Source organism: Eriocheir sinensis, chromosome 35, assembly GCF_024679095.1.
Source record: "Eriocheir sinensis breed Jianghai 21 chromosome 35, ASM2467909v1, whole genome shotgun sequence".
Taxonomy (NCBI): domain Eukaryota; kingdom Metazoa; phylum Arthropoda; class Malacostraca; order Decapoda; family Varunidae; genus Eriocheir; species Eriocheir sinensis.
The window spans coordinates 15,248,402-15,273,876 of record NC_066543.1 but is presented as its reverse complement, the minus strand read 5'-3'; the positions used below and the strand labels follow the sequence as shown (position 1 = coordinate 15,273,876).

Genomic DNA, 25,475 nt, shown 5'->3' with positions numbered 1-25,475 from the left:
CCCAACCTTAAAAATTCTAGTTCTCGTTAAGATCTTCGTGTTTGCGTTTCCCGGATGTGTGTGCGGCGAGGGGCGGCGGAAAGGATGTCTCGCTCACTGTCCCCCACGCAGCAGAAAATTGCCGAGAAGCTGAGCATACTGAATGACAGGTGCACCGGCATACTCACCAGGATATACAACATAAAGAAGGTGGGCGGGGCAGGCCTGGGGGCGGCGGGCGGGGCACTTCCTGTCACGGGGTGGTGGGAGGGGCGGCGCCGCGGCCTGTCACTGGGGTGCTGTCGGGGTGCATTGGGGGGATGGAGGGTCGCCACCTCTTGCAATGTTAATACTTACAATGTGGATTCTTTTTAGGTCCCTGAATGCAGTGCGGTGACAAATGGCATGGAAAATAGGGTATTATTCTAGATTGGCACCCGTCTCACAGCCACGAATGCCTTGGGACTCTATGAAGGGTTTAGGGTCCATACAACAACATTGCCATATTGCTGTGCCGTCGCAAATCACTCTTTTTCGAGATATAATTTTTTTCATAAATATATACGTCAGTGGGTAGGCGGTGGCCGAACTGGTAGCGTACTGGGCCCACATTCACCGCGTGATGGACGACGCAGGTTCGAATCCCCACGCTACCACTCGGATTTTTCAATCACCGCCGAGTGGCTTAAAACTACCCACATGCTGTCCTGAAGACCGCCCATCAACCCGGACTCTAGAGGAAGCCGCCTGCTTAATCAAGAACAAGTTCCGGGGGGCAGCATGAGCCAATGCAAGATGGCGCCACTATAAACACTCGCCTGCGCCAGAACGGGCTGGGCCGACCATCAGGCCCCACCTGGAAGAAGCCTTGGGCCGATCATCAGGCCCCACCGGGAAGATGCCTACCGGCGCATTAGGCAACAACGTAAAAAAAATAAAATAAAAAAAAAGTCACGACCGCCATGGTAGTGTGAGAGGGAAGGAAGGAAACTGTTGTACTTCTCTAGTTCTACCAGCGCATCATACACGTGGAGGGGTCCAGGGGGGGCGCAGCCCCCATTGGCTAGAAGGGGTGTCAAGGGGGTTAGAGGTTAGGGTTAAGATTCGTTTTAGTACCGTGCCAGTATCTCATTACCTACTTTATGAAACATCAGTAGCTCTTCATATATCTTTTCTTGCAACTTAAAAAGTTAGCAGAGTACTTCATAGCACACTGAAAACTACCAGAAAAAATAGTTTTGTCCACCAGTGTCCCACAGGTGCTAATCTAGAAATTTACCAAAAACAGAAGGGGGGCCGAGGGGGGCAAAGCCCCCCTGTTAGGAGGGTCATGAAGGCAAAGCCCCCTCATTAAGGGGTGTAGGGGGGCCTCATTAGGTAGGTTACGTTAGTTTAGGTCTTGTTAGTTTAAATTTATATGGAATGCAGTGTGGGCGGAAATATGCAGCGCAGGACAGGACAAGGCAGCAGCAGGGATGGGTCCACTACGCAGCCCTATGGTAATGGGTGGGAGCGGGGCAGCGGCGGGTACACCTCGGGCATTAAAAAGTCAATCATTTAGTTATTTCTAGAAAAAATTACTATCCTTAATAAAAAGTGTCATTTTGTCCAGAAATATGCAGTCTAAAAATTAGTATGCTACCCTCCCCCATAATCACCCCTCATAGGCCTTATAGGCATATATATATATATATATCTATATATATATATATATATATATATATATATATATATATATATATATATATATATATATATATATATATATATACTTTGTCGCTTCAGAAACAGATGGGTTTTGTTTGATTGTTGTATATTTTTCTTGATGGATTTCCAGTTAATACCTGTATTTTTGGAACTAGATCTCATTGTTGAAAAAGAAATTCATAGGAGATGGCCTTTGACAGAGATTTGAATAATGACACTGAGGCTCCACTTGATGAATTTCCATGCTTTAACAGCTGTCACGTTTTTCAGGCATGTGGGGATGCCAAATCCAAACCTGCATTTCTCTCCGACAAAAGTTTGGAGTCATGCATCAAGCACATCATCAGAAAGTTCCCAAACATAGACAGCAAATCAGTAAGCATATCTATTTTGTATCACTTTTATTTATCTGCCTATTTTTTTATGTTAGTCTATGTCTTATGTTACTCTCACTGACTGACTCACAGTTGTTACCAACAGTTTTCTCAAGGAAGTAGACGTACCGGTACCAGAAGTCTTCACCTTCCCATGTCCATACTCTGTTCCTCTTAATTCATCAAGCATCTATTTCTTTAAGATAGTTTACAACCATCCTCCAATATTATGCCTGTGATTGATTGGCTTTTACTGAAGATGGATTTAATTTTGCAGCTCCAGGCACTGACCAGTGTCCGGACAGACATCATGAAGTCCCTGTCACTTTATTACTACACCTTTGTGGACCTCCTTGACTTGAAGGATCACATCTCAGAGCTCCTCACCATAATGGATGCCCTTGGGATGTCAGAGTCACTGGATATTGTGAGTACATTATTTTTTTCGTTAATCTCACAAGAAAATGCACAATTTCACCATTTGCTACCTTCACTGAAGTATTCCAACAGGAAATGGCTGTTGGTATATAACTACATGGGTAGCCATGACCAAGGCTGCTGATGTATTGTATAATTACACCCGTAGTCAAAGGGTCAAGTTATGCACATAACTAACAGCTTTACCTCACCACATGGTGTTACTGTCTAATCTGTAACTTATTAAGTGTAGTAAAGTCTGTTATATTCAAGGCTGTCACGTCTGGTAATGCAGTCTGTTGTTTATGCTTCTTTGTAGAATGTGAGCTTTGAGTTGACCAAAGGCTACCTGGACCTGGTGACCAACTACGTGACTCTCATGATTCTGTTGTCTCGTGTGGAGGACCGCAAGGCTGTCTTAGGGCTCTTCAATGCTGCCCATGAAATGGTTAACAACCAAGGGTAAGAAAATCAATTTTTTTATAGTTTATAGTTTTTAGAGTTTTCAATAGGACATAACCTTTTTATAATGATAAGACTAAGTGATAAGTATTTGTCCTTTCAGGGATCCAAGTTTTCCACGCCTTGGCCAAATGATCATGGACTATGAAACACCCTTGAAGAAACTGAATGAAGAGTTCAACCCCCATGCCAAACTGCTTTCTGTGGCACTGAGCTCCTTGTGGGTGCTTTATGGCCGCAGAAACTTGCGAGCCGAACAGTGGAGGTGAGATGGAGTTACAAGTACTGTGGAATATTAATTTAACACTGATTTGATTCAGACTATTTATTTAGCATAAAACCCTAATTTTTGGGACACATTTTAGATTCTACTTGAATATTTTGTGTTTAGAATTATGCAAATTAGCTGTATAATATTGAATCACTCCACTAGGCAGTGAAGCATATTAATCAAACTAATAACTGAGAAACAAGCATTGAAATGTAGAATACTCAATATCATGGATTCACTCACAGCAGTGTAGTAGGCAGAAGACTTGAGTCCCTCCTGGTACTTGCCTGGCCAAGGACAAGCATAGCCCAGCCATTGATTGGCTACATCAGCTTCTTGGTCCCTTTTGACTTCTGAACTGAAGCCTTATTCAGGCTTAGCTCTCTATGCAGCAAATTTGATTTGATCTGAATATAAGATATATGCTTTGAGCAACAATAATGTGTCCCAAATTATGGTCCTCATGCAAAATATATAATCATAAGTTAATTCATGTTAAATCAAAGTCCTGTTGTATATTGTTTGTAGTTTCTGACTATAATGGAAGGTGAAGTGCATTTTGGCGCTTTGAGCCATGTCGCTGTTTCCCTTGAATATAGCAAGCACCATAACCAAACACAGGATGGATGACTGATTTTTATTACTTAAAAAAGAATTCCTCTTCAACTGTGTATTTGTTTGGATTTTATACATTAGAAGCAAACACATCATTGAAGGCAATATGAAGTACTGCAAAAAAAGTATTTGTGTACTATTGTGAGGCTGCCAGAGTAAAGTATCTATGTTGCTATAATGTGTTGCATGAGCCATCTGGTGGCAGAGGCAAACTGACAGACAGTAGGATAGGGTAAGGTATATTATTTTACATCAGATCATTTGATGAACCACTAAATTGACAGCAATACTGTTATTCCTAACAGAGCTGCACAAATGCTGAGCCTCGTGAGCAATTCCAATCAGCTATTGAATCCAGCGCAGACTGATGTGCTGCCATGCGAGTACCTGTCACTGGACGCGATGGAGCGATGGATCATCCTTGGCTATATGCTCATACCACAAACCCTGCAGAAGCCCCAGGCCCTTGACTGCTGGACACAGGCACTGCAGACTGGCTGGGCCATTACTCTCTTCAGGTAAGGAGCTTGAATTTAATTATTTTGTATAAAGGCAAAAAAAGTGGAGAATAGTGTGAAGGAAATCAATAAATGAATTCAAGAGAGTAATAGGTAATAAGCTGATGTGGAAAATCTTCATAGGAAAAATATATAAACCTAAACTTTTTTATTATTATTATTATTATTAGTAGTAGTAGTATTGGCCAAAGTAGGACAGGTTGATAATATCCCAACCATATTATTATTATTATTATTATTATTATTATTATTATTATTATCTTTATTATTATTATTATTATTATTATTATTATTATTATTATCATTATTATATTTTTTAATATTTTACATAAGTTCTTATAGGTTATTGTAGGTGTATGCTGAATATCTGTGAATGGTGCATTAATTTGGTTTAGTTAATTTTACTTGGTAGTTTTTTCTCATATAACTATAAATATTATTTTAGTTTAAGACCTGTCAAGCACCCATTTTGTCTGCATTAGAAATGGGGTTATGGTGATTTTGAAAAATTTAGAAATTTTGATAAAACAAGAATTTGTGATTGACTAGTAAAAGAGAACATATTTCTTACATAGCACTCAGCCTGAATTAATGGATATTTTGCAGAGATGAAGTTTTACATCCACATTCTTACGTCCAGTCATTCCTCGAGACCAAGAAGGAACTAAGTAAAAGAGTGTCGGACGTAAAAGAGAGTTACTCCCAAGCTGTTACACATGCGTAAGTTTTCATGTTCTTCTCATAAACTTCACCAATTTTAAGCAAGGAAAGCTGTAAAAAGAGTCATCCAAATATCAAGAAAATAGTGATATTCAAACCCTATTTTTTGTCAAGTTATTACTTGGTCAAGATCTTTATATAACTCTTCCTCTGCTCCACCAGTAATGAGCTGAAACATAAATTTGGGAGGGTTGTATTAAGTTTCCTTGTCATCGTCCTCATGACCCGCGTTGTTGAACAGGCCACTGATGCACCGTGAGCGGCGTAAGTACCTCCGCACTGCCATGAAAGAGCTGGCCCTCATCCTTACAGACCAGCCAGGACTGCTGGGGCCCAAAGCTCTCTTTGTCTTTATGGGCCTCAGCTTTTCCAGGGATGAAGTTAGTATTTTCTTTAACTTATCTTTTGATGTGTGACTTTATACAAATTACTTGCACTTATGTCATTGTAGAAGATAACAAGAAATGGTAACATATGCTAGAGTGACTTTTGAACCTGTATACTTTGATAGTTTGCATTTCTTCATAAGATAGATCATTACAGTAATGTGTATTGCAGGTTTTGTGGCTCCTTCGTCACCATGAAAACCCCCCACTGCACAAAGTGAAGGGAAAAAATGCAGATGACCTTGTTGACCGTCAATTGCCAGAGTTGCTTTTCCATATGGAGGAAATCAGAGCCCTGATCAAAAAGTACTCTCAGGTAAGCTTGGTGATAGTGAAGGAATGGAGTCAAGCTTTTTATTCTTTATTATCAACCAAACTATTGATGAACAGCAGTTATGCACTATAGAGTCAGTATATCAGTGGGAAGCGCATTATTATTTGATGCTATCTACTTCAGTTGCATAAATGATCTTCACTTTTGCAGGTATTACAACGCTATTACACTCAATACCTGTGTGGTTATGATGCTATTGCTCTCAACCAGCTGATACAGGAACTACAAGGATTACCAGAAGAAGAATCAATAATTTTGTCATCAATGTGCAATGAAATTGGAAACTTGTCTGTCAAACAAGGTGAAGTCTGCAACCTCTTAGAGTAGATAGACTAGTTTCTTAAGAGCAAGCTAAACACTTTTATTACCAAACCTGTGCAGTGTACATGCTTGTCAAATGTGCAGGAGGTGGGTGTTAAATCCTACTTGTGTTATGTGTAGTCTCGCCAGAAAATGCCCCTTTTTCAGGTATTTCATATCCAGAGGTCTGAACTTTCTCACATTATATTTTCCTGTAAATTTAAGTTATTAAACATGATAGTGTCACTTTATTAATTTTATGTCTGTCTATTTTCTGTTTACGCTTACTCAAGAGTTTCATTTATGTTGCAGGTGATCTTATTTCGCTGTCTGTTACATTTAGCTCAGCGTAACACCATGCACTCTCATTCCTCCTCCAGATTTTTATTTAGCTACTTGAAATATATTAGGGGCATTTTTTTATATTGATTTTTTTTTTATAAGAACATACCGGTATGTTATTTAGAAATAAATATTTTATAGCATATTTACACAAAATGTTTTGTTTTCAAGGATTTCATAAATTACATGTAAAAGATGTTTCTATCAGTAACCACCCCTTATTGTGTCTAATACAGTTTTTCCTCACAATCTCTTCAATTCACATACAGTAGAGGAAGGCACTCCCTTTGATTTCCGTGGCATCCGGCTTGACTGGTTCAGACTGCAGGCATACTCCACTTCCAACCGGCCAGGCCTAAACCTCATGGAGAAGCGGGAGTTGCCATCGCTCATCAACCAGATCATATTTCGCACCAAGATGGTGGACTACCTCGATGAAATGTTGATTGAAACATCAGATCTTTCAATTTTTTGGTACGTAGCTGTTGTACCTTAGAAAACCTTCACAATCTCTAAAGAGCATGTTTTGAAAAAAGAGCACATTGATTTTTTTTTTTCAGGAAAAGCAATGGTTTTGTTCTTTCTTTTACAGCTTTTTCAGCAAGCAGTTTGAGGAGAATTTTCACATGTGCTTAGAATTTCCTGGTCAGAATCGGTACATTATCGCCTTCCCATTGATATGCTCACACATGCAAGCCTGCACACATGAAATCTGCCCAGAGGAGGTAGGTGGTTTTCACAAAAAGTATCATTATTATTACCTTATACTGCAATGAATGTGTAATAATTCTTTGATTGGTTCAGTGCATGGAGGTAGAATTGGTGGAGTTGACATCAGCCCTAAAGAGTGAATCCGCTGAGCTGTCATATTTACGGCCACACTGTTGTGGACACCTGCCAGGTGTCAGGTGTTGTCAGGTTAGGCTCCCTCTTAATGGGCTCGGCCAGGCTCGCCAAACTGGATTTTTGCAAGGCCTACGAGAGGCCTTCAAGGCCTTGATTTCCGCCGCTGTATGAATTGATCGTAGTACTAACTTTTAATTCAGATAAAGCTGTCGCTAAGTTCTTTTTTAGGTCATGGAGGTGAGGTTTTCAAGTTGTTAAGTTTTACAAATATATCTTGGTAAAATAAATGGTATTTATGAAATATATACCACATCAATAAATGAACGGTAATGGATGAGACAGGGTCTGGAGGTAGTGGCCGTGAGCCATGGCTGTGAGTTCTCACCCAGGCCAGGTATCCCCCATCTTCTGGCCGTCAATGTGACAGTTCGTCGGCTTCACCTCAATGAATGGGATTAGCAGGCCGTGTCGACTCCACCAATTCTACCTCCATGGTTCAGTGTAAGCTAGCTGACAATCTTTCTCTTAATATTACAAACCTAATAAGCATAAAGGAAAACTTATAATCTTAATACAAATATACATAGATTTATTGACTCATATTTGATTTTAAGTTAAGCCTTGTAACTTTCCCCTTGACAACCAATGGTCATTGCTTGCAGCGGTATCACATCCGAGAGAGGAGCCTGTCTGTGGTCAACATGTTTCTTGAGGAAATGGCCAAAGAGGCTAAGAACATCATAACGGCAATATGTGATGAACAATGCATATTATCAGACAAGGTAAGCATCTAAGCTATTTCTATTTTCCAATGTCCAACACCTGCATGCTGACCACTCAGCCACTGCCTCCCCAGTCTTAGGGTGTATAAATGATATTTTTAGTGATGCTGCTGCTCATGGGGCAACTCACACACAAAAAACAAAAAAATTTAAGAGAGATCAAGTTCTGAGGGAGAACATAATTTTTGTACAGCGTTTTGAACGTGCAAGTACTCATGCATACACTATAACTAGATGCATCAACATCTAGTAATGCATAATTTTCCTCCTCCTTGAAGTATGATGCCTCTGGGGATGAAGAGAAAGCAGTATTGAGCATTCCTTTGATAATTTTAACATTGTTTTCAGCTTCTCCCCAAACACACAGTCTCACTTCTTGAACAAAAGAAGAAAGAAAAGAAGAAAAAGAAGGAAGACACCACGGAAGGACGGCCAGGCTATGAGAGTCACAGGAAGACGAGAGAGGAGCTCACCACGTAAGTGACGCTTCACACAAAATCATCTGTAACCTAGAAATTTCAAAGTCTAGTTGTCGAGAACCAGAAAACAGAACTGTTCTTATAGTTAGATAAAGCAAAATTGATTGCTCTACCAATTAATGGAAATTAGAATAATGAAGTTCAACATTTCATTACACAGAATGCAAACTTGAACAGAGCAATTGCACTACATGTACTCTAGTTTTGTATGAGTGGAAAATATCTCTCCTACTGTACCATTATGACAGTATGAACTAATGCTTAATCAATGTTATCATATCTTTAGTGCCAGTACTTCGGTCACAGTGTCACCAAACTCAATACTTTGTTTGCAGATTCCTGTGCAAGTCAACTCATTACTCCTCAGCCAACTCTAATATCTCAATCCTCTCTCCAAATGTTTTATCATAACTATATCTCAGTACCCTGTCATCAGTATCACCACCCAGCTTGGTCTCAGTGAGACATACAGCTTTAGGCTTTTCCAATTTCAGGTAGTTTAAGAATACCAAACCAATAAATTAATAACTCATTAATAAATTCAAATGAATAAGCACCTCAATTTAGAACAAAATTGATTTGGTATGATTATCTATGGTAGTGTTTGTGTTGTGTTAAACTGGAGTCCTACTGTATAGAAATATATATACATTTGCTTTTTGGACTGATTGCTTTTTGTTGGTGTAATACTCAACTTGGACTTGTTCAGAGGAGTTATTACAGCTGTAAGAATATAATAATCATACTAGTTTTTTTATTAACTACTGCAAAATATTTCAGGATGGATAAACTTCACATGGCACTGACAGAACTGTGCTTTGCCATCAATTACTGCAGCCAAGTTCAAGTGTGGGAATACACCTTTGCTCCCCGAGAGTATCTTTACCAGCACTTGGAACAAAGGTAATGTTTATTTACATAAATGTAGAGATGCATTTGTTCTTCAGTATTAGATTGTGCAAGAACAGTTGGTTGGACTTAATTCTATACAATTGGATAAATCTGGCAGGAGACTAATGCATGTGTACCTTTGCATTAGATTCTCGCGGGCCTTGGTGGGCATGGTCATGCATAACCCCGAGACCAATGAGATTGCCAAGCCTTCAGAATTGCTGGCCAGTGTCAAGACATACATGAGTGTTCTGCAGACTGTTGAGTATTATGGTAGGTAATCACATGCAGGGTTATTTTTATGCTTCATAAGCTAGTGTGTAATATAATTTAAGGATTATATATTTTTCTGTAAAGGTAGAATGCACCTCCATTGTATAGTCAAGTATGTCGAGCTGTGAATCCCAGCCTGGGTAATAGGTGCATATCCCACCCTGCTATTGACCTTCCCTTTCAGGCTGGTCAATAAATGAGTACCTGAGGAATGTAAACTATGGTAACCCAGATGTCATACATACCTTTTGTCCCATGGTAATGGGTTCTTACCTACCACAGGTCCAAGAAACAGTGAGATGGAGATAATCACTGTGCAATTATAGCATTTTCCCCAAACTTAATCTTTATAAAGGTAAAGTGGAGTATACACAAAGCTGTGTATTACATTGATGCTCCTCTCTGTCTCTTTAAACCCTGAGTCTAAACCCCCAGGACATAGGGCAAGTTCTACATCTGAGTTACCACAGTTTACTTTCTCCAGGTTTCCCCTTATGCCTATTTATCAACCAACCCAAAAGGGAGAATGAATAGCCAGGTGGGCTGTGCATCAACTGCCCCAACCAAGATTAAACCTGGGCCCTCAGATTCATAGCTCAGCATGCTAACCACTGCACCATGGAGGAACACAATTATTTATATATTTTTTCAATCACAGCCTATTTGGAAAATTTACTTTGTGAAAATGATAATAATTTCTATGATGGCAATTCACCATTTTCCAAAGAATTACATCTCTTTTGAATAACATGAGACAAGATAATCTCAACTTTTTAATTCCTGCATTCCTCTCCTTTCCTTTTGATTATGACAGTTATTCTGTGTCATTCATCTTATTTTGTAAAGCTTTTATAGAGTTAAGTTATGCAGTGAAGGACAAAATCTATATAAACTGTCTAGTCACATACAAAGAAATAGTTTTTTTAATTCCAGGACTTGAATCATACACATAGAGAATGCACCATTTTACTGTTGGATATTCTGAATTTATTGGAGTGCCTTTTGTGAAAGATACAATGATAATTCTTTAAAAGCATCCTCTCATCCTGTCTCCCCAGTGCACATAGACATCACAAGGGTGTTCAACAATGTGCTCCTACAACAGACTCAGCTCCAGGACAGCCATGGAGAGAAGACAATCACGGCACACTACAACACATGGTGGGCTACTTACTGACTAATATAATCTTTGTATGTGACTTCTTAAAGATGAAAATAGTAATAGACAGTAATGATTTTCTAATGTGTTTTCTTCAACAGGTATTCGGAAGTCCTCCTTCGCCGGGTCAGTGCTGGCCACATCGTCTTCTCCAAGAACCAGCGTGCCTTTGTTTCACTGACTGCAGAAGGTGCCCAGCCTTTTCCTGCTGAAGAGTTCTCAGACATCAATGAGCTGAGGGCACTGGCAGAGTTAATAGGGCCTTATGGAATGAAGGCTCTCAATGAAAACTTGATGTGGCATATTGCAAATCAAGTTCAGGAGTTGAAGGTAATTTGGAGTATGCTTGGTACACAAAACCATCAGATATTTCAACAACCTTTTCTATCAGTCTCTCCTCCTTTCCAGCCAGTACTTATATTCAACCCAACAGATGTTTTTATTACCTTTATACCCATCAGATTATCACCTTTGTCACTGCATTTATTGTTATTATCACCTTTATCCCTTTGCTACAGAGAGTAAGGGCCGCTTTCACAGTCGTTTTGTTTGTTTTGAACGTTACCAATGGCGCCGATCGATGCTATAGTTTTCCACGTGAAACTGGCCTATGGGGTAGTGGCGGCTGCAGAGGAAGCAAGAGGTGTTGAGAGTGTGTGCCAAGGTGCGGGGCTAGGCTAACGCCGCAGCCATCGGCCAGTTTTAAGTGGAAATTCTAAAGTGTCGGTCATCGCCATTGGTAACGATCAAAACAAAACGACTGTGAAAGCGGCCCTAAGGGGTCTAGTCCCAAGAAAGCATGACATGGAGGAAGGTGCACTGTAGCCATAGTTGTCAGTCAAAGTTAACATGTTATTTAAATCTTGAACTATAGCATGATCCATTGTATACATCCACTTTCAATCTGTTATGGTATTGAAATCACTTGAACCATGACATACTCTCTTTTTGTATACATGCACTCAAGAAAATGATGCTCCGTCAGGGGCTGTTACATTAAAAAATTACAATTTTGTGTGACAGCACTTTTTTAGGCAACAAAAACTTGTCCTAAAAAGACATGATATATCCTTTTTTTTTTTTTTTTTTTTTTTTTTTTTTTTTTTTTTTTTCAAAGCCTCCACTGAAGGAGAGACAACATTTACATCTGCATACCTAGTTGTTTTTTCATGTTTGAGATTATGATAATTGATGCTTTGTTTTCAGAAACTGGTGGTGCTTAACAAGGATGTTTTGCTGTCCATGAGAACTAATTTTGATAAACCGGACCAGATGAAAGAATTGTTCAAGAAATTGCAACGTGAGTAATAAATGGAAGTAATTAGTTCAAGCAGAATAGGTTGTTCACTTCTCATAGTGTTCTGTAAGATTTCACACACACTCTTCATTCAAAATACTCATCATCATCATCACCAGTATTATCATCACTGACCCCATTTCTTACTGAGATAATGAAAGTGGGGAGTAAAAAATCTGATATACTGAGGTACAATCTGAAGCTTCATTTACTCTGTAGGAATCAGAAATGGAGAATTCATTTACTGAGTTTAGACAAATTAAATGTAATAATAATAATGATCATCAGTTAAGAAACTTCTCTTTAGACAAATAAATGGCCATGAATATGGTTTAACAGGTTTATTTGAAGGTGATAATACCAGTGAGAAAAGGTGGAAGTAATTGGCACTAACTAATTCTCAAATTTGCTAAAGAAAACCCACTTGGGTGCTTTTGTTTCTATTGTGCTGGATAACTGGGGAAAAAAATATGGTTTTATTGTAGATTAACAATGCATAGTGATCTTAAGATATAATTGATGATTAACCACGAGGTTTTAAGTTTACATGTTATATCATTTTTATTTCAGAGGTGGATAGTGTCTTATCAAGAATGCAGATAATTGGTGTCATCCTCTGCTTCCGACAGTTGGCTCAAGAAGCATTAGCAGATGTTCTTGACAACCGAATTCCTTACCTCATGTCATCCATAGCAGACTTCAAGCATCATGTGCCCAATGGAGATACCATGGTCAGTTTTTATACATTTTTACCTAATTAACACAGCATCATTCAGAGGTCTTTGTGTGTTAAATATAGAATATGGCTTCCACAGGATCTAGGCATAAATCTCAGAAATGTACCAGTGCAGTCTCTGCATTTCTATATTACATTTACTTTCTCATAGTACATTACAACACAGTCATAGTAGTGGCATTTATAGTAATCCAAGGATATAAAATAAAAATGCTGGAAAACGTTTCTTATGTTATATTGCCATCGATACACCAATAGTTTCTGGTATGACTAGTTCACATAGAATCATCAGCTCTTTTCACATGCTCTGTGATAATTATTCTACATTCATGCTTCGTGACATCGTAACATTCCGTTTCAGACTCAGAGACTGAAAAGTCTGCCTTTATTAAACTTACTGAAGATTATATAACCTTCATTACATCGTATCAACAAATACAGTTTTCACAAGTCAATTTTCAGGTGCATAAATGCTAAACATGCACAAATTAAAAGAAGATCTGAGAGTGTATACTTTTGTATTATTTTACTAAAAACCGTGTTTCATTAAATCAATTATATTGTAGTCCTGTTTTTGCTCTCACAGACCTCATCCATACCTATCACCATGATTCCTTATTGGAATAGTTCAGTTTTTCCAACCTCTTCATTAGTGTTATAGCTTGAGGTGTGGGCAAGGACTCTAAAGGCCTTCAGCTGTGGGGGGTGTCTGTAGCCCAAGACTAGAGAGACCAACTCTCACCTCAAGGGCACAAATTCAAAACCCGGGTGAGTTGTTGGAAAAGAGACTTTGTGCCGCTTTCACAGTCGTTTTGTTTGTTTTGATCGTTACGAATGGCGCCGATCAACGCTATAGTTTTCCATGTGAAACTAGCCTATGGGGTAGTGGCGGCTGCAGAGGAAGCGAGAGGTGTTGAGAGTGTGTGGTAAGGTGCGAGGCTAGGCTAACCCTGCAGCCGCCACTACCCCATCAGCCAGTTTTAAGTGGAAATTCTATACTGGTGATCGCCGTCATCGGTAACAATCAAAACAAACAAAACGACTGTGAAAGCGGCCCCTTATCTTGAACAGATCAATTTCTCATATGCTTCAAGATTTAGCAAATTCCCCCAGCCCACCCCACCCCACCCATCCCCATGACATATGATGTGAACAGACTGTACATATTTAGTCCAAAGGGTGGCATTGTGGGTATGGTGTGTGGATTTCATCCAAAAGGTTGCAAGTTCAATCCCGTCTGAAGCAGCTTGGTGAGAAAGGTAGTGCTGTCTTGTAACCCTGGCAGAGCTATATAATCTTAGCTGCCTAGCTGGGGTTACCTCTGCCTAATCTGAGGGAAGTTTTACCCCATGAAATCTGCTACTAAATGTTTTGAGTAATTTTTGGTAACATTGACAAAATTAAACTGTGACATACTATGGAAGGTGATTTTCTATAAATGAATAATGAATGACTGCATAAATTTCACTAAATACACAATTTTTACAATAAAACTTAAGTTAATACATGCGCAGAGTCATCACCACACTTCCAGTCACACACGGATCATGTAATCATAATACCTTTTTCATGATAAGTTTAAAAAGTAATACATTTGCAAATGGCAAATATATTACAAGCATTTCTGAAGGTGTATTTTTCATCAAGTAAATCAGGTTTAGTTGCAGTCCCTGTTTCACATAAAAACTGTCTCTGCTTCTTAATAACACTTGCTTTATAACAGGTGAGTTAATAAAGCTTTCTTCTACAAAAATAAAACATCCCTACACATCCAAGCTTCTTAAGACATACAACTTTATCATCACATTAGATCTACAAAAAACATATATTGTGTACATAATAAAAAATCACATCTTATACTAAGCTTCTTCAAATATATTTAGATTTTTTTTTTTTCACTTAAATATAAGCTTTATTGGGACAACTTTGAGTCAGAATTGCTAAATAAATCCTTTGATGGAGTAACCATGAGGCTCATGAGTCTAAAAAATACTGATTTGTTCCATGCATCATTGCTGTTTGTTCTCTTATGATGTATCTCAGTGTCACTTTTGACACAGTATGAGCCAAGTATGTTCTGACTCCATCTGAGTTTTGTATTGCTTCTGTGTATATCACCATTCTCGGAGCAGTGAGAAGTGAGTGCAGCAGAATACTAATACCCTCTTCCTTCCATGGGATGCGGGGTTGGTCATATGCAGATTGAGAACATTAAGCTACAGGTTAGCAGAGTGAGTTATTTTAGCATGCCTGGGAGACAGTGGTGAAGGGCAGGTTGTGCTGGTGGTGGTGGTAATGTTTGGTACATTTTGGCATTTGCTGGGATACTGACATCATCACTTTCTTGGTATTTCTGCTTTTTTCACTAGTTGAGTAATTGGCTCAGTTGCAGTCTATGAGATGAATGATGTTTGTGCATTACATTTTTTATAAAAATTCCTCAGGCAATAATGTCTCATCAAGCTGAAAGCAATAGACATCAGCTGTCCTATGAGGCTGTCTGCATAAGAAAGGGGAATGCTCCATTAGGGAAAAAATGGTTTTATATTGGATTCCACTATTTTCACTGTTAATCTAAAGGCAGTGTTTGTTCTGGAGACTTTTAGCCTTCTTTCCATTCTAGTAATGGGGATATAATCAACACGGGCATGGAGAAGAGGGGTGAAAATAGTGGAATCTGAAATAAAACCATTTTTGCCTCAGGGTGTGTTTCCCCTGGTTCATGCAGAGGGCCTCATGTATGATGCTGTAAAGTGGTAACCTACTCAGTATGCTGCAGCCTCTTACTCACTAATATTGTTCCTTCTTAGATAAGAGTGCTAACGGGAAAAGCTTCCTCTTTGTTATACTAATACATTTACCGTAGGTTTGTGAAGAAAATAACCTGATACAGTTATGTGCTGTTTGTTGTAAGTATTTACCTCCTGTATATGCATATAATGTCCATTCAGTAATTTATCCTGAGGCCAAATATTTAATAATAATCTCGCTTCTGCCCCATCAGTTGGATAATGAAATGAAGGTAATTCTTAATACTACATAGAGTGTTTTCACCATCCCATCCCTCAAGAGTGTTTCCTTTTATCTCATTTGTAGTTTTGTAAAGACTTGTAAACATCTACCCTCCAGAGGATAGATTGAGGCTGGATTACAAAGGGAAGCATAGAAAATACATCAAGCCCCTAAGTCCTCTTTCCTGCTCATGGAGGACACATCCACCTCTTAGTGGGCCTCCCCCGAGAATGAATGTGGTGTTTATTTATGTGGCTTCATTTATATGGTACAATTCCCTACCTTTTTAGTTTCATGCCCTCCCTTACTGCACCTGATAAAGTATATTGGATACAAATCCGTAAAAATTTTCTTTATTCCTGTGGCCTCTTCTGATCCCTTATTATTTTCTTCACCCCCTAAATCTACAGGGTAAGATAAATTTATTGGGTAAGAATGTTGTACTAACTGAATGCATTCACTTCATGTCATTAATTACCCAGTGTGTAGCAGCCGTGATACTTGGCTGTGTTTCTGTCCATTGTAGTACCTTGAACTAAACAGTAACAGGAAATATACTGCTTCCTGTTGAATTATAACCTTGTTTGTATTTTCTTTTGAAACTCAAGGGGAGCAACTAATCAATATAAAAGGTGTAATTGATGCATACAATAGTTTCAATATCTCTGAAGTTTTTTTTTAATTTTTTTATTATTATTATGTTTAAATATTAACAGTTGTGCAATAAATATGTGCACCATTACCTACCTCCAGAGATTAGATGACTCCTTAACAAGGTCTTCTATTGTAGACTTTGATTTATATTTAAGTTGGTGAAATTTACTCTATTCCCTCACCATTATAATGAAAAGTATCCATTTCTAATAATTACTATTATTTAAAGTTATGTCCATCTGTTTTTTATGTAAATGCTTTGAATCAGCAGAATTTATGATGTTGCAGCACTGTGTGGAAGCATGCTTCTTCACAAGCAACTTCTGTTTTGTGTTTCACCAAGAAAAGATTTCTTATAAAAGGATATGAAGATTTCACTGACCTTTTTCCCCAGAAAGAAAGGAAATATATTTTTCCATGTTCACAAATGTACTGTCATTACCAGTTATTTATGTTCCAATTCTGTTTTAGCTTGTCAATGAGATGTCATCAGCTGCCGGACATCCGTGTGATGTGGATCCAGCACTGGTCAATGTGTTAAGGTCACACAAAAATGGTGGGTATTATCTAGGGCTATTATGCAAAGTTAAGTGTATGATTACATTTGATATCCTCATGGCAAAATTTTCTTCATGGAGTATATGTTTGTTATGAAAATCAATCAAGTTAATTGATCTTTTAACAACATTCACTTGACCATTCTTAGCTTATATATTGAAATTATTTTCTCCCATTTTTCCATTAATAGATTGATGTGCAGATGCCCCTCTACTTACAATGCTTTAACTTATGGTCTTTCTATTTTACTTGCCATATCGACACATGTTTGGTAGAATCTGAATATTGAGTTTGTCTATTGTCCAATATTTTTTCATCTCACAGGCTATTTGTTTGCTAATTTGGGCCAACTGTTGGCTATAGTAATAGGTCTGATCATGCTTAAGGGAGGCTATGTTATTCCATGATATTTTCAACTTCACAATGGGTTTATTAGAACACAAACCCATCGTAAGTTGGGAAACAAATGCATATGACCATTCCTTCCAGCTTCACTGTCTCATCTTTGTCATCTAATATTAACCCTCAGATAAATCTTAAGCTGTACATAATTTAGCAAGCAGAACCTGATTTATATATCCCTGTTATGTCCTCACAGAGGTGCCAGATGAAGAATTCATCATCACATGTTTATTGATGGTGTTTGTCGCTGTTTCCATTCCCAAGTTGGCTCGCCAGGATAATACAGTGAGTTTGTACTTGACTTCCAGCAAATTAATCAATAGGAGCTATTTCTAATGGGGGGTATTTCTTAACCAGTTGGTAATTAGTTACTACTCGTATTTTGTTTATATATTATAAATAAGCAAATAGTAGAATAGCAAGAAAATACTATTCAATGCTTAGATGATGGTGAAGCCTTGCCATTGTGGAGTTTGAATAATATGTTTTACAGTAGGATCTCAACAATCATGACTTCCAAAATAATGTTTTTAACAGAAATGAAAAGTTAACATACATACAGTCAGCCCACAGATTTAGCATCTATGGCTTTGACCAACTGTGGTTCAAAAATAGAGTAAAAGATAAGAGATGAAAGGATCTTTCAGGGGAAAGACATGTTTTTAAAGATTAAGAAAAAGAGAAGCAAAAAAATTGATAGTTGGAGAGGGAAACATGGGAATATTGAAGAGCAGGCAGCAGAGAGTTTTGGTTTATAAGAAGGGAGCTGTTGTATAATACTGCTATAAGTGCATATTCACTAATGGTAGCATTGATGCACTGAAACACTTTAGAAGAGGGAGGAGAAGGAGGAAACAAAGAGAGTTGGAGGAGTGGCAGAAATGGAAAAGCACACACGGTGACTGGTGTGATTCTGCTGACCTGTTAGCTTTAGTTGTCATTAAAGCTGATAATGAAAATAGTTATGAGAGAATCAGGAATAATTATGAGATGAAAGGCTAATGAAGGCTAGAACTGATTAGAATATTGTTGAGATAGAATGCTGGTAATACACTGTCAAAACTTGTGATTTTCTTACAGGTTTACAGAACTGAATATGCAGCACATGCCAACAACTCCCACTGTCTGGCCCAGGCTGTCAACACATTGTTTGCTGCACTCTTCACATATTGTGGGAGAGCACAAGACATTGAAGAAAGACTCAAGGAATTTTTAGCTGTAAGATCCCAAGAGACAATCAAGTTTTAACATTTAAGAGTATTTGTGACCTCAAATATGTCTTTTGTGTTTTACTAAATTTTGGAAATTGCCTGAAATAATTGCTCTTATTTTCAGCTTGCATCATCCAGTCTTCTCCGCCTGGGTCGAGAAAACGACAAAGATGTTATAAAGAACCGAGATGCCACATATATTTTGCTTCATCAGGTGTGTACTTAAAACTCTGGTTACAACTCCCTCCTCATCATTGCAAAGGCCTGGCCACATCATTATTATTGCCAGTGATTGTTGTTTCACAGCTCATTGAAGTCTCTTGTATAATCATTTTCTTACATGTCAAAAAATTGCCACCTTGATTTATCCTATTTTGTCCTACAAAGTTCTTCCTTTCTTGCTGGTCATTTGTCACCTCACAGAAATATGAAATTATGTATCACAGAGAAACTTAAACATCGTTGAAAATTTCTGCAGCAACTCAAAACTCAGTCTTTTTCCTCACATGCTTTCCCTAATGGACTGTGTAGCTTGGTTTACTTCCATTTGCATTGATTTTAAAGTTTTTTCCTCTAAATATATTATTACTTTTCCAGATTGTTGTTGAATCACCCTTCTTAACAATGGATCTTCTAGAAGCCTGTTTCCCATATGCACTGATTCGCAATGCCTATCACACGGTTCATAAGACCTCTGCTACTGCAACATGAGTATAAGCAACCCCTCAGAGCCCAGCAGTACATGCTAGTACACTGAGCACTTCATTTATGCTTCTAAAGTTGCTAGGGCTCAGTATCTGTGAATTTGAGGTGTTTTCAGCAACAAATGTGATGTAGTTTATTATATATAAGGATAGGGATTTTGTAGTTCATTTTTTATATATGACGTGACCTTTGACATTTACCATTCCAGCTCATGTTTTCTGAGTGGATTATTTGATACAGTATTATATGTAGACATTTTCCTTTACCTCTTTGACACTGCACAAAAACTTTCACCACAGACTTTCTTGTATTGAACAGTGACCTACATATGACAGTTATTGTAAGACCCTTGAATTTTCACTTTTAATATTTAAAATTAAGCCATCTGCTTACTAGTCTCAATAATGTAGCCCTAAGTATTAGTGGATCTCAGTTCCAGCAACAACTCTGTATGTTTGTGAGGCATACTCTTAGCAAAATACACCAGGCAGGAGACGCAATCATCTGTGAATATTATAGGCAAGGGTTATCTACTATCTGCAAAAGTAGTTTCATCCCTGTGAGTATGATCAAGTATGTAATATTGGAGTGATTGCTGTGCTTAAATTGACGTATATTTGTAAAAGTTGCAATATGTCTTGTATGTTCCATTAACAAGTGGGGTGAAGATTTATTTTTCTGATTGTTTGTATTTTGTGATTTAAAAAGATACATAATGCCAGTTTACTTTTCCTGAAATAGTGAAATGCCTCAAGGCATTTGTCTCATCACCACCACAGTTTCTTCTTAGTGACTCAAGTGTTGCAAAGTTTCATATTTATTCATCAGTATCATACAGGTTAAATATGCATTGTTTGCTCAAGACTAGTGCTGTAGAAAAGTTTGAAATATGGAAAGTCAGATTGCACATGTAATTGTATCATATTGAAGTGATTCTATTCTTTCTTACTGCAGTTGGTCTTCTCTGTGTCAAGTGCATGTAGTTTGATATGTTCAACTTCTGAAACTTACCCACTTGTGAAAGCAGTCTTATGAGAACATGCCACAATCCTTCTTCCTAGTGAAATGACAGTAATAAAAGTTGATGTAGGAACAGAAAGGACAGTTAAAGCTATTTATCATGAGGTAAAATACCAAATCTCAACCTCATTTTGTTACATATTCAAACAAATATTATTCACCGGAAAAGTTGACCTCTCAAGGAAAAGGCCCCAGTTTTTTAACTGCAGATTTTTTTCAATTCCAGTATTGAAACCACAACAAAAGTATTTTGTAGTATTGTAACATCAAACTAAAGATCCATCATGGCTGTAGGAAAGCTTTGGCTGGACAGTAAACCCTCCATAAATCAGACTAGTTAGGGGAAATGGCTGAAAATCCGAAATATATGAATAAAAAGAAACGTGCGTGGTCAAGCAAGATTGTGCCAGAGTTGATTAATTCTGATTAATTATTGCATTAAAGTTTAAGATGCCAAACGGGAGCTGGAGCAGAGCAGGGCTGTATAAATATAAATTCATATGGCTCAGGAGTACAGTCTTTAGCAATGGAGCAGCGAGGGCGAGGTGGTGGCAGTGAGGGAACCAAATGTGAACAGTGCTCGGAACAGAGAAGTATGAGGCACATGAGGATAGCTAGTTTTGGGTGAATAAGTTACGAGTTGCATCTGGTGCACATAAATCTAAACTATTGTTGAATTTCAAGATTAATTTAACTTCCCACTGTGTCTCTTTATCATTGAAAAATATAATCAATCAATGAGTGGTTGCATTCTTCTTGCCCTGCACCAATGGGGGTTCAGGAGAAACATGAGAGACAGGCAATCTTTGTTTTGAGATGACATGGTTCAAACTTGCGCTAGATAACTAGCTATAAACCAGATCTTCGACTGAATTACAATATTCATCCCTATGCTGTCTGGACACTTGCTGTACATCCCACATTTTAGACCAATTCTCAGATATGTGTCCAGAACCCTGAAAGAGTCTGATTTATCTGGCATCCGAAATTCATAGGTCCAATTTACAGAGGGTTTACTGTAATGAGGAACGACTGCAAGAATATTTTGTGTACTGTACAGAATCATCATAAGTCATTGCACATCCATGTAACAATATGTGTACAGCACTGGATCTGATCTATACCCAATGCTCTACTACTAGTAAAAATTCTTGAAGTGACATTTCAGAGATAGAAGAAATAGTTGAAAAGAGTGGACATTGGCTTTTGTACATGACATTAATTCCCAGTTTTATATTTTCAATACCCTTCGTACCTAAAGCCACAGAAATGTATTGTTGAATAACCCCTGGCTATTACAGTTGGAAGATACTATTCTTACTGTATACTATTAATAGCGGTTTAACATGGCTACATTCTTTTATTTTATACATATACATCATCCGGTTGTCTTCCCATGAAAATTATGATGTTAGAAAATTAAATCATTGTGTGTTTGGTATTGAAAAAAGCTTAAATATTAAATTAAATACATGTGCAATTTTAATAATCTGAGTAAATTTTTTATGCACACAGTGTATGTTTGTTTATTTATTTATTTGGTCAGTAATTGTTGATATACATTACTTTAACAATTAAAACCTTAATTTTTGTGTTCTGCAGTGCCAAGGTGTATTTCTGTATTCATGTGTTACCTGAACTGAATTCCCTATTTTCTTAAATTATGATATGTACAAATCTTATCCTGTTCTATCACAGTTTTTGCATGAGTGGGTACATGAAGCAGGTCTGAGTAAGATGCCCTAAATAAAGTTTTACATTACATCAACTAAGCCGGCCACTAGTCTGTTGCTGTCTGTGGCAAACACTTTGATGAGAAAGTTGAGGATCAGTGCAGCACAAAGTACCCCACCAGGAGGCTGCTGAATACAGGCTTTGCATCTAGTGCCTCTCCTCCAGGATGGATTTAGGTTATCTCTGCAGACATTAAGATAGTGCATGTGCTCTCACTCCTTGAACCTGCTCCAACCCTAACCCTCAAATGCTCCCACATGGCTGGTTAGTAATGGACTAATGTAAATCATCAACAGTTTGCTTGAGTTTTGTCACTGTGTAGCCTGCATATTTAGAAACATATATTGATATCAATGGGCTATTCCAGAAATGTATATTACCACATACAAAAAAAAATGTAGAGCACTTCCCATGTTGGCAAAAATATCCAACATTTATTCCCTTTACAGCATCCTGACAGGGTTATTGATGAAATCATGCATGTATCACCTCATGGGCAATATTGAGCATCAAGGATAAAGCTTTCCACATCACTGCCTGTCTACTATTGTTCTTTCTATTCTATTGCCTAATCCCTTCTTTGCTCTATATCCTAACACTCCAGGCTCTGCTGCAAGTTTGAACTCCACTTCCCTCCCACAACATATCCATATACTTTCCAGCAAATGTGTCTCTCCTGCCTCCCCCCTGACCCCCCAAAAAAGTACCACTAATCTTATTCCCTCTCCATTGTCTTTGGTTTCTCCTTTTTTCCCTCCTCAAAAGGTCTGTACTCTTTATGACTCCCATTCTGACTCCCCTGCTGAGACTGCCTCCACCATTAATACATTTGTAGCTCAACCTTACCTTCTGATAATGTCCCAGTCCCACCCCGGCCCTTTACTTCATCACCCCCAACTTCTTGCTCTCTCCTGAAGTTTGCCATTCCCCTCATGACCTTCCCCAGTTCCCTACCTTCAGTCTCCTCTTTCTCACCCACCTCTGCCTCCCATCCTTCCTCTTCCCCTCCGCTTCCCTCCCCCTTTCCCCCTCTGTTCCATCTAGCTCTACTTGCTTACCCCTGACCTAGCATCACTCATGGCTCCCTCTTGTCCCACCTTTCTTTCTCCTACTCAGATGTTCCTCCCACTTTCCTATTTCCCAGTTCTGATTCTTCTACCCTTCTGTCTGTAGCTGCTTTATTTCCACCATTATCACATGCAGCTGATTTTGCTTGCAGAACCACCACACTACCTAGACAGTAATATTTCTATCCCTTGATGTATCCTCACTCCATTTGTTCCGACTCTTAATAAAGCTTACAGGTTTGTTCATAATACTGTATCATCTTTTCATATATCTCTGTTACTTCCTTTACTTTATCATTCACCTCAACCTGATAATTCTCATATGACCTCTTATGTCTGGCATGCATGTATTTTCCATTAGCACAAACTTCTCAATCACTGAAGGGGGCAGCTTTGCTCCTGACTGCTAATTACATCCCCAATGAGCTGATAAAAGTGTGAGGTTCATCAGTTATTTCACCAGTAAGCTGTAAGTCACATGAGCTAATGGTGCTGCTCCTTATCGCTCCATACAGGTTGTGTTCTGTTTCTTTCCATAAATGTGGTAACGGTTTTATAAATAACATTAAATAATTTTATCCTTTTTAAGAAAGTGTAATGATTGACAAATGAGTGTTTTTTTTTTACATTAGTGTCATGTAGAAAAAACTAAGCTATTTAAGTACAATATATAGCATGTTTTTTTTTTCTTTTTAGTCTATTCTGCTTCATAAAGATTATGTACCATATATGCACCTGTAAGTTTCTTTGTTATTTATATTTTCAGCATTATCATTGACCATTTTGACTATCCACCCCTTCCTTCTGGAAGCTGGTTAGGTGAGGACATTTATTTATTTTTAACCTCCAAGGAACTGCCACAATTTTTTTTTTTTTTTTTTCCAAGCAAAAAAGACATACTGCATGCTAATTGGGTTGTCATCAATTAAGTACCATAAACTTGGTATGAATGTTTCTTTAGTCAGTTATTTGCCATTTACACAATACAAAACACCAGTTTCATTTTATAGTCTATGGTTGTGATTGCAGTCTACTTTATCAACTCATTCACCTCACTGAAATACAGTATTGAGTTTGATAACACATTCAGTCAAAATTAATAGATAAATATATAAAACTTGAAAAGATTTCAGTCACTATTTTCTCTCATGAGGCTTTTCTGTGGCAGTTGTCTTTGGGATTGAAAAGGTGATGATATCCCCCAAACTAGGTAGCTAGCATATCATATTGCCTCATTAGCTTCTAGTATTATGACGTTTCATTGGGGTAGTAGCCATGTCCTTCCTTTTTTTTTTTTTTTTTTTTTTTTTTTTTTTGTGTGTTTGTGTGTGTGTGTGTGTGTGTGTGTGTGTGAGGGGGGGGGGGGGAGAGGGGCAAGTGGCAGCCAATCCTTCCACGATGCTGCAACAGTGTGGAAAGGAACATGGATTGAAGGAGACTGCCAACTGTCTTCACTCCGCCCGGGAATCGAACCAGGGTCCTCTCTTTTGTGAATCGAGCATGCTAACTACTGAAATTTGCTATATAAGAGAATTCGCTTTTACTCGCTCACCTTCAAGTAGCCTGTGGATCGTGGGTGTGGAAACCAATACTGAGGTGACACGTACAGTCATCATTAACACTAGTGGTGGTCGTAAGGGGGTAACATCACTGGCACCATTATAAATATAGCATCGCCTATCGGCACGTTTTGCAGCTACGCGACGCGATGTATATAAGGCGAGTTTCAAAACGTTTCACTTTCCTAAGCCACTTACTTCTTTTCACATTACTTCTATGATATATATGTTAAAAAGGGCGAATGAAATAGTATTACAAATTCGGGTGACGCTACGGATGGTCATCTATGTCAAAAAATAATTAAATGACTGACTTCGCGGGTTCAGGTAAAGACATGAAAGCAATTCGGAGATATTAAATATATGTGAGGCTGGAGCGGCTGGAGGACCCAAGATAAGGACGAAAGGCATAACTGGAATATATAGCAAATGGACGAAGAGATGGAGGAATACATTATGATCTCCAGAAATATTAGTTACTTGGAAAGAATGTGGCATGAAAGATGTTGGGAGTTGATTGCATCTTGTTTCAATGATAAAAGTCGAACTATAATCGTGAGAAATCTGGAGTTACCTGTAGGCTGTGACATCTTGACATTGGTTTTGATGTTACAGGTGTCTTGGGATTTCTCCTAGATCAGCTCCTGTGAAAAGAAACAACACCA

General features: G+C 38.2%; 1 protein-coding gene across 3 annotated transcripts; it reads left to right on the top strand.

Annotated features, from left to right (window-relative positions):
* The first annotated feature begins 21 nt into the window (after positions 1–21).
* Positions 22–24,025, top strand: LOC127007469 (membrane-associated protein Hem-like). 3 transcript variants are annotated; one of them, XM_050878528.1, is made up of 26 exons: positions 22–189; positions 1,957–2,061; positions 2,338–2,487; positions 2,797–2,939; positions 3,043–3,204; positions 4,131–4,343; positions 4,950–5,063; positions 5,305–5,443; positions 5,622–5,765; positions 5,934–6,084; positions 6,698–6,899; positions 7,018–7,150; positions 7,934–8,053; positions 8,402–8,529; positions 9,313–9,435; positions 9,572–9,696; positions 10,755–10,857; positions 10,957–11,185; positions 12,062–12,155; positions 12,723–12,883; positions 15,090–15,110; positions 17,026–17,110; positions 17,711–17,799; positions 18,595–18,732; positions 18,850–18,939; positions 19,323–24,025. In XM_050878528.1, exons 1-26 carry the CDS (start codon positions 55–57, stop codon positions 19,434–19,436), a joined length of 3,411 nt encoding a protein of 1,136 aa, XP_050734485.1. In that variant the 5' UTR covers positions 22–54; the 3' UTR covers positions 19,437–24,025. The 3 variants fall into 3 exon arrangements, with proteins under 3 accessions (XP_050734485.1, XP_050734484.1, XP_050734486.1); XM_050878527.1 differs by having other exon boundaries at positions 6,695–6,899; XM_050878529.1 differs by lacking the exon at positions 15,090–15,110 and having other exon boundaries at positions 6,695–6,899.
* Positions 24,026–25,475: the final 1,450 nt, after the last annotated feature.

Excerpts from the sequence above, each read along its gene's own strand:
- LOC127007469 (XM_050878527.1), top strand. The coding sequence starts at position 55 with ATGTGTGTGCGGCGAGGGGCGGCGGAAAGGATGTCTCGCTCACTGTCC. Across the intron at positions 9,436-9,571 it reads TACCAGCACTTGGAACAAAG|ATTCTCGCGGGCCTTGGTGG; the intron begins GTAATGTTTATT and ends CCTTTGCATTAG. Across the intron at positions 10,858-10,956 it reads ACGGCACACTACAACACATG|GTATTCGGAAGTCCTCCTTC; the intron begins GTGGGCTACTTA and ends TTTCTTCAACAG.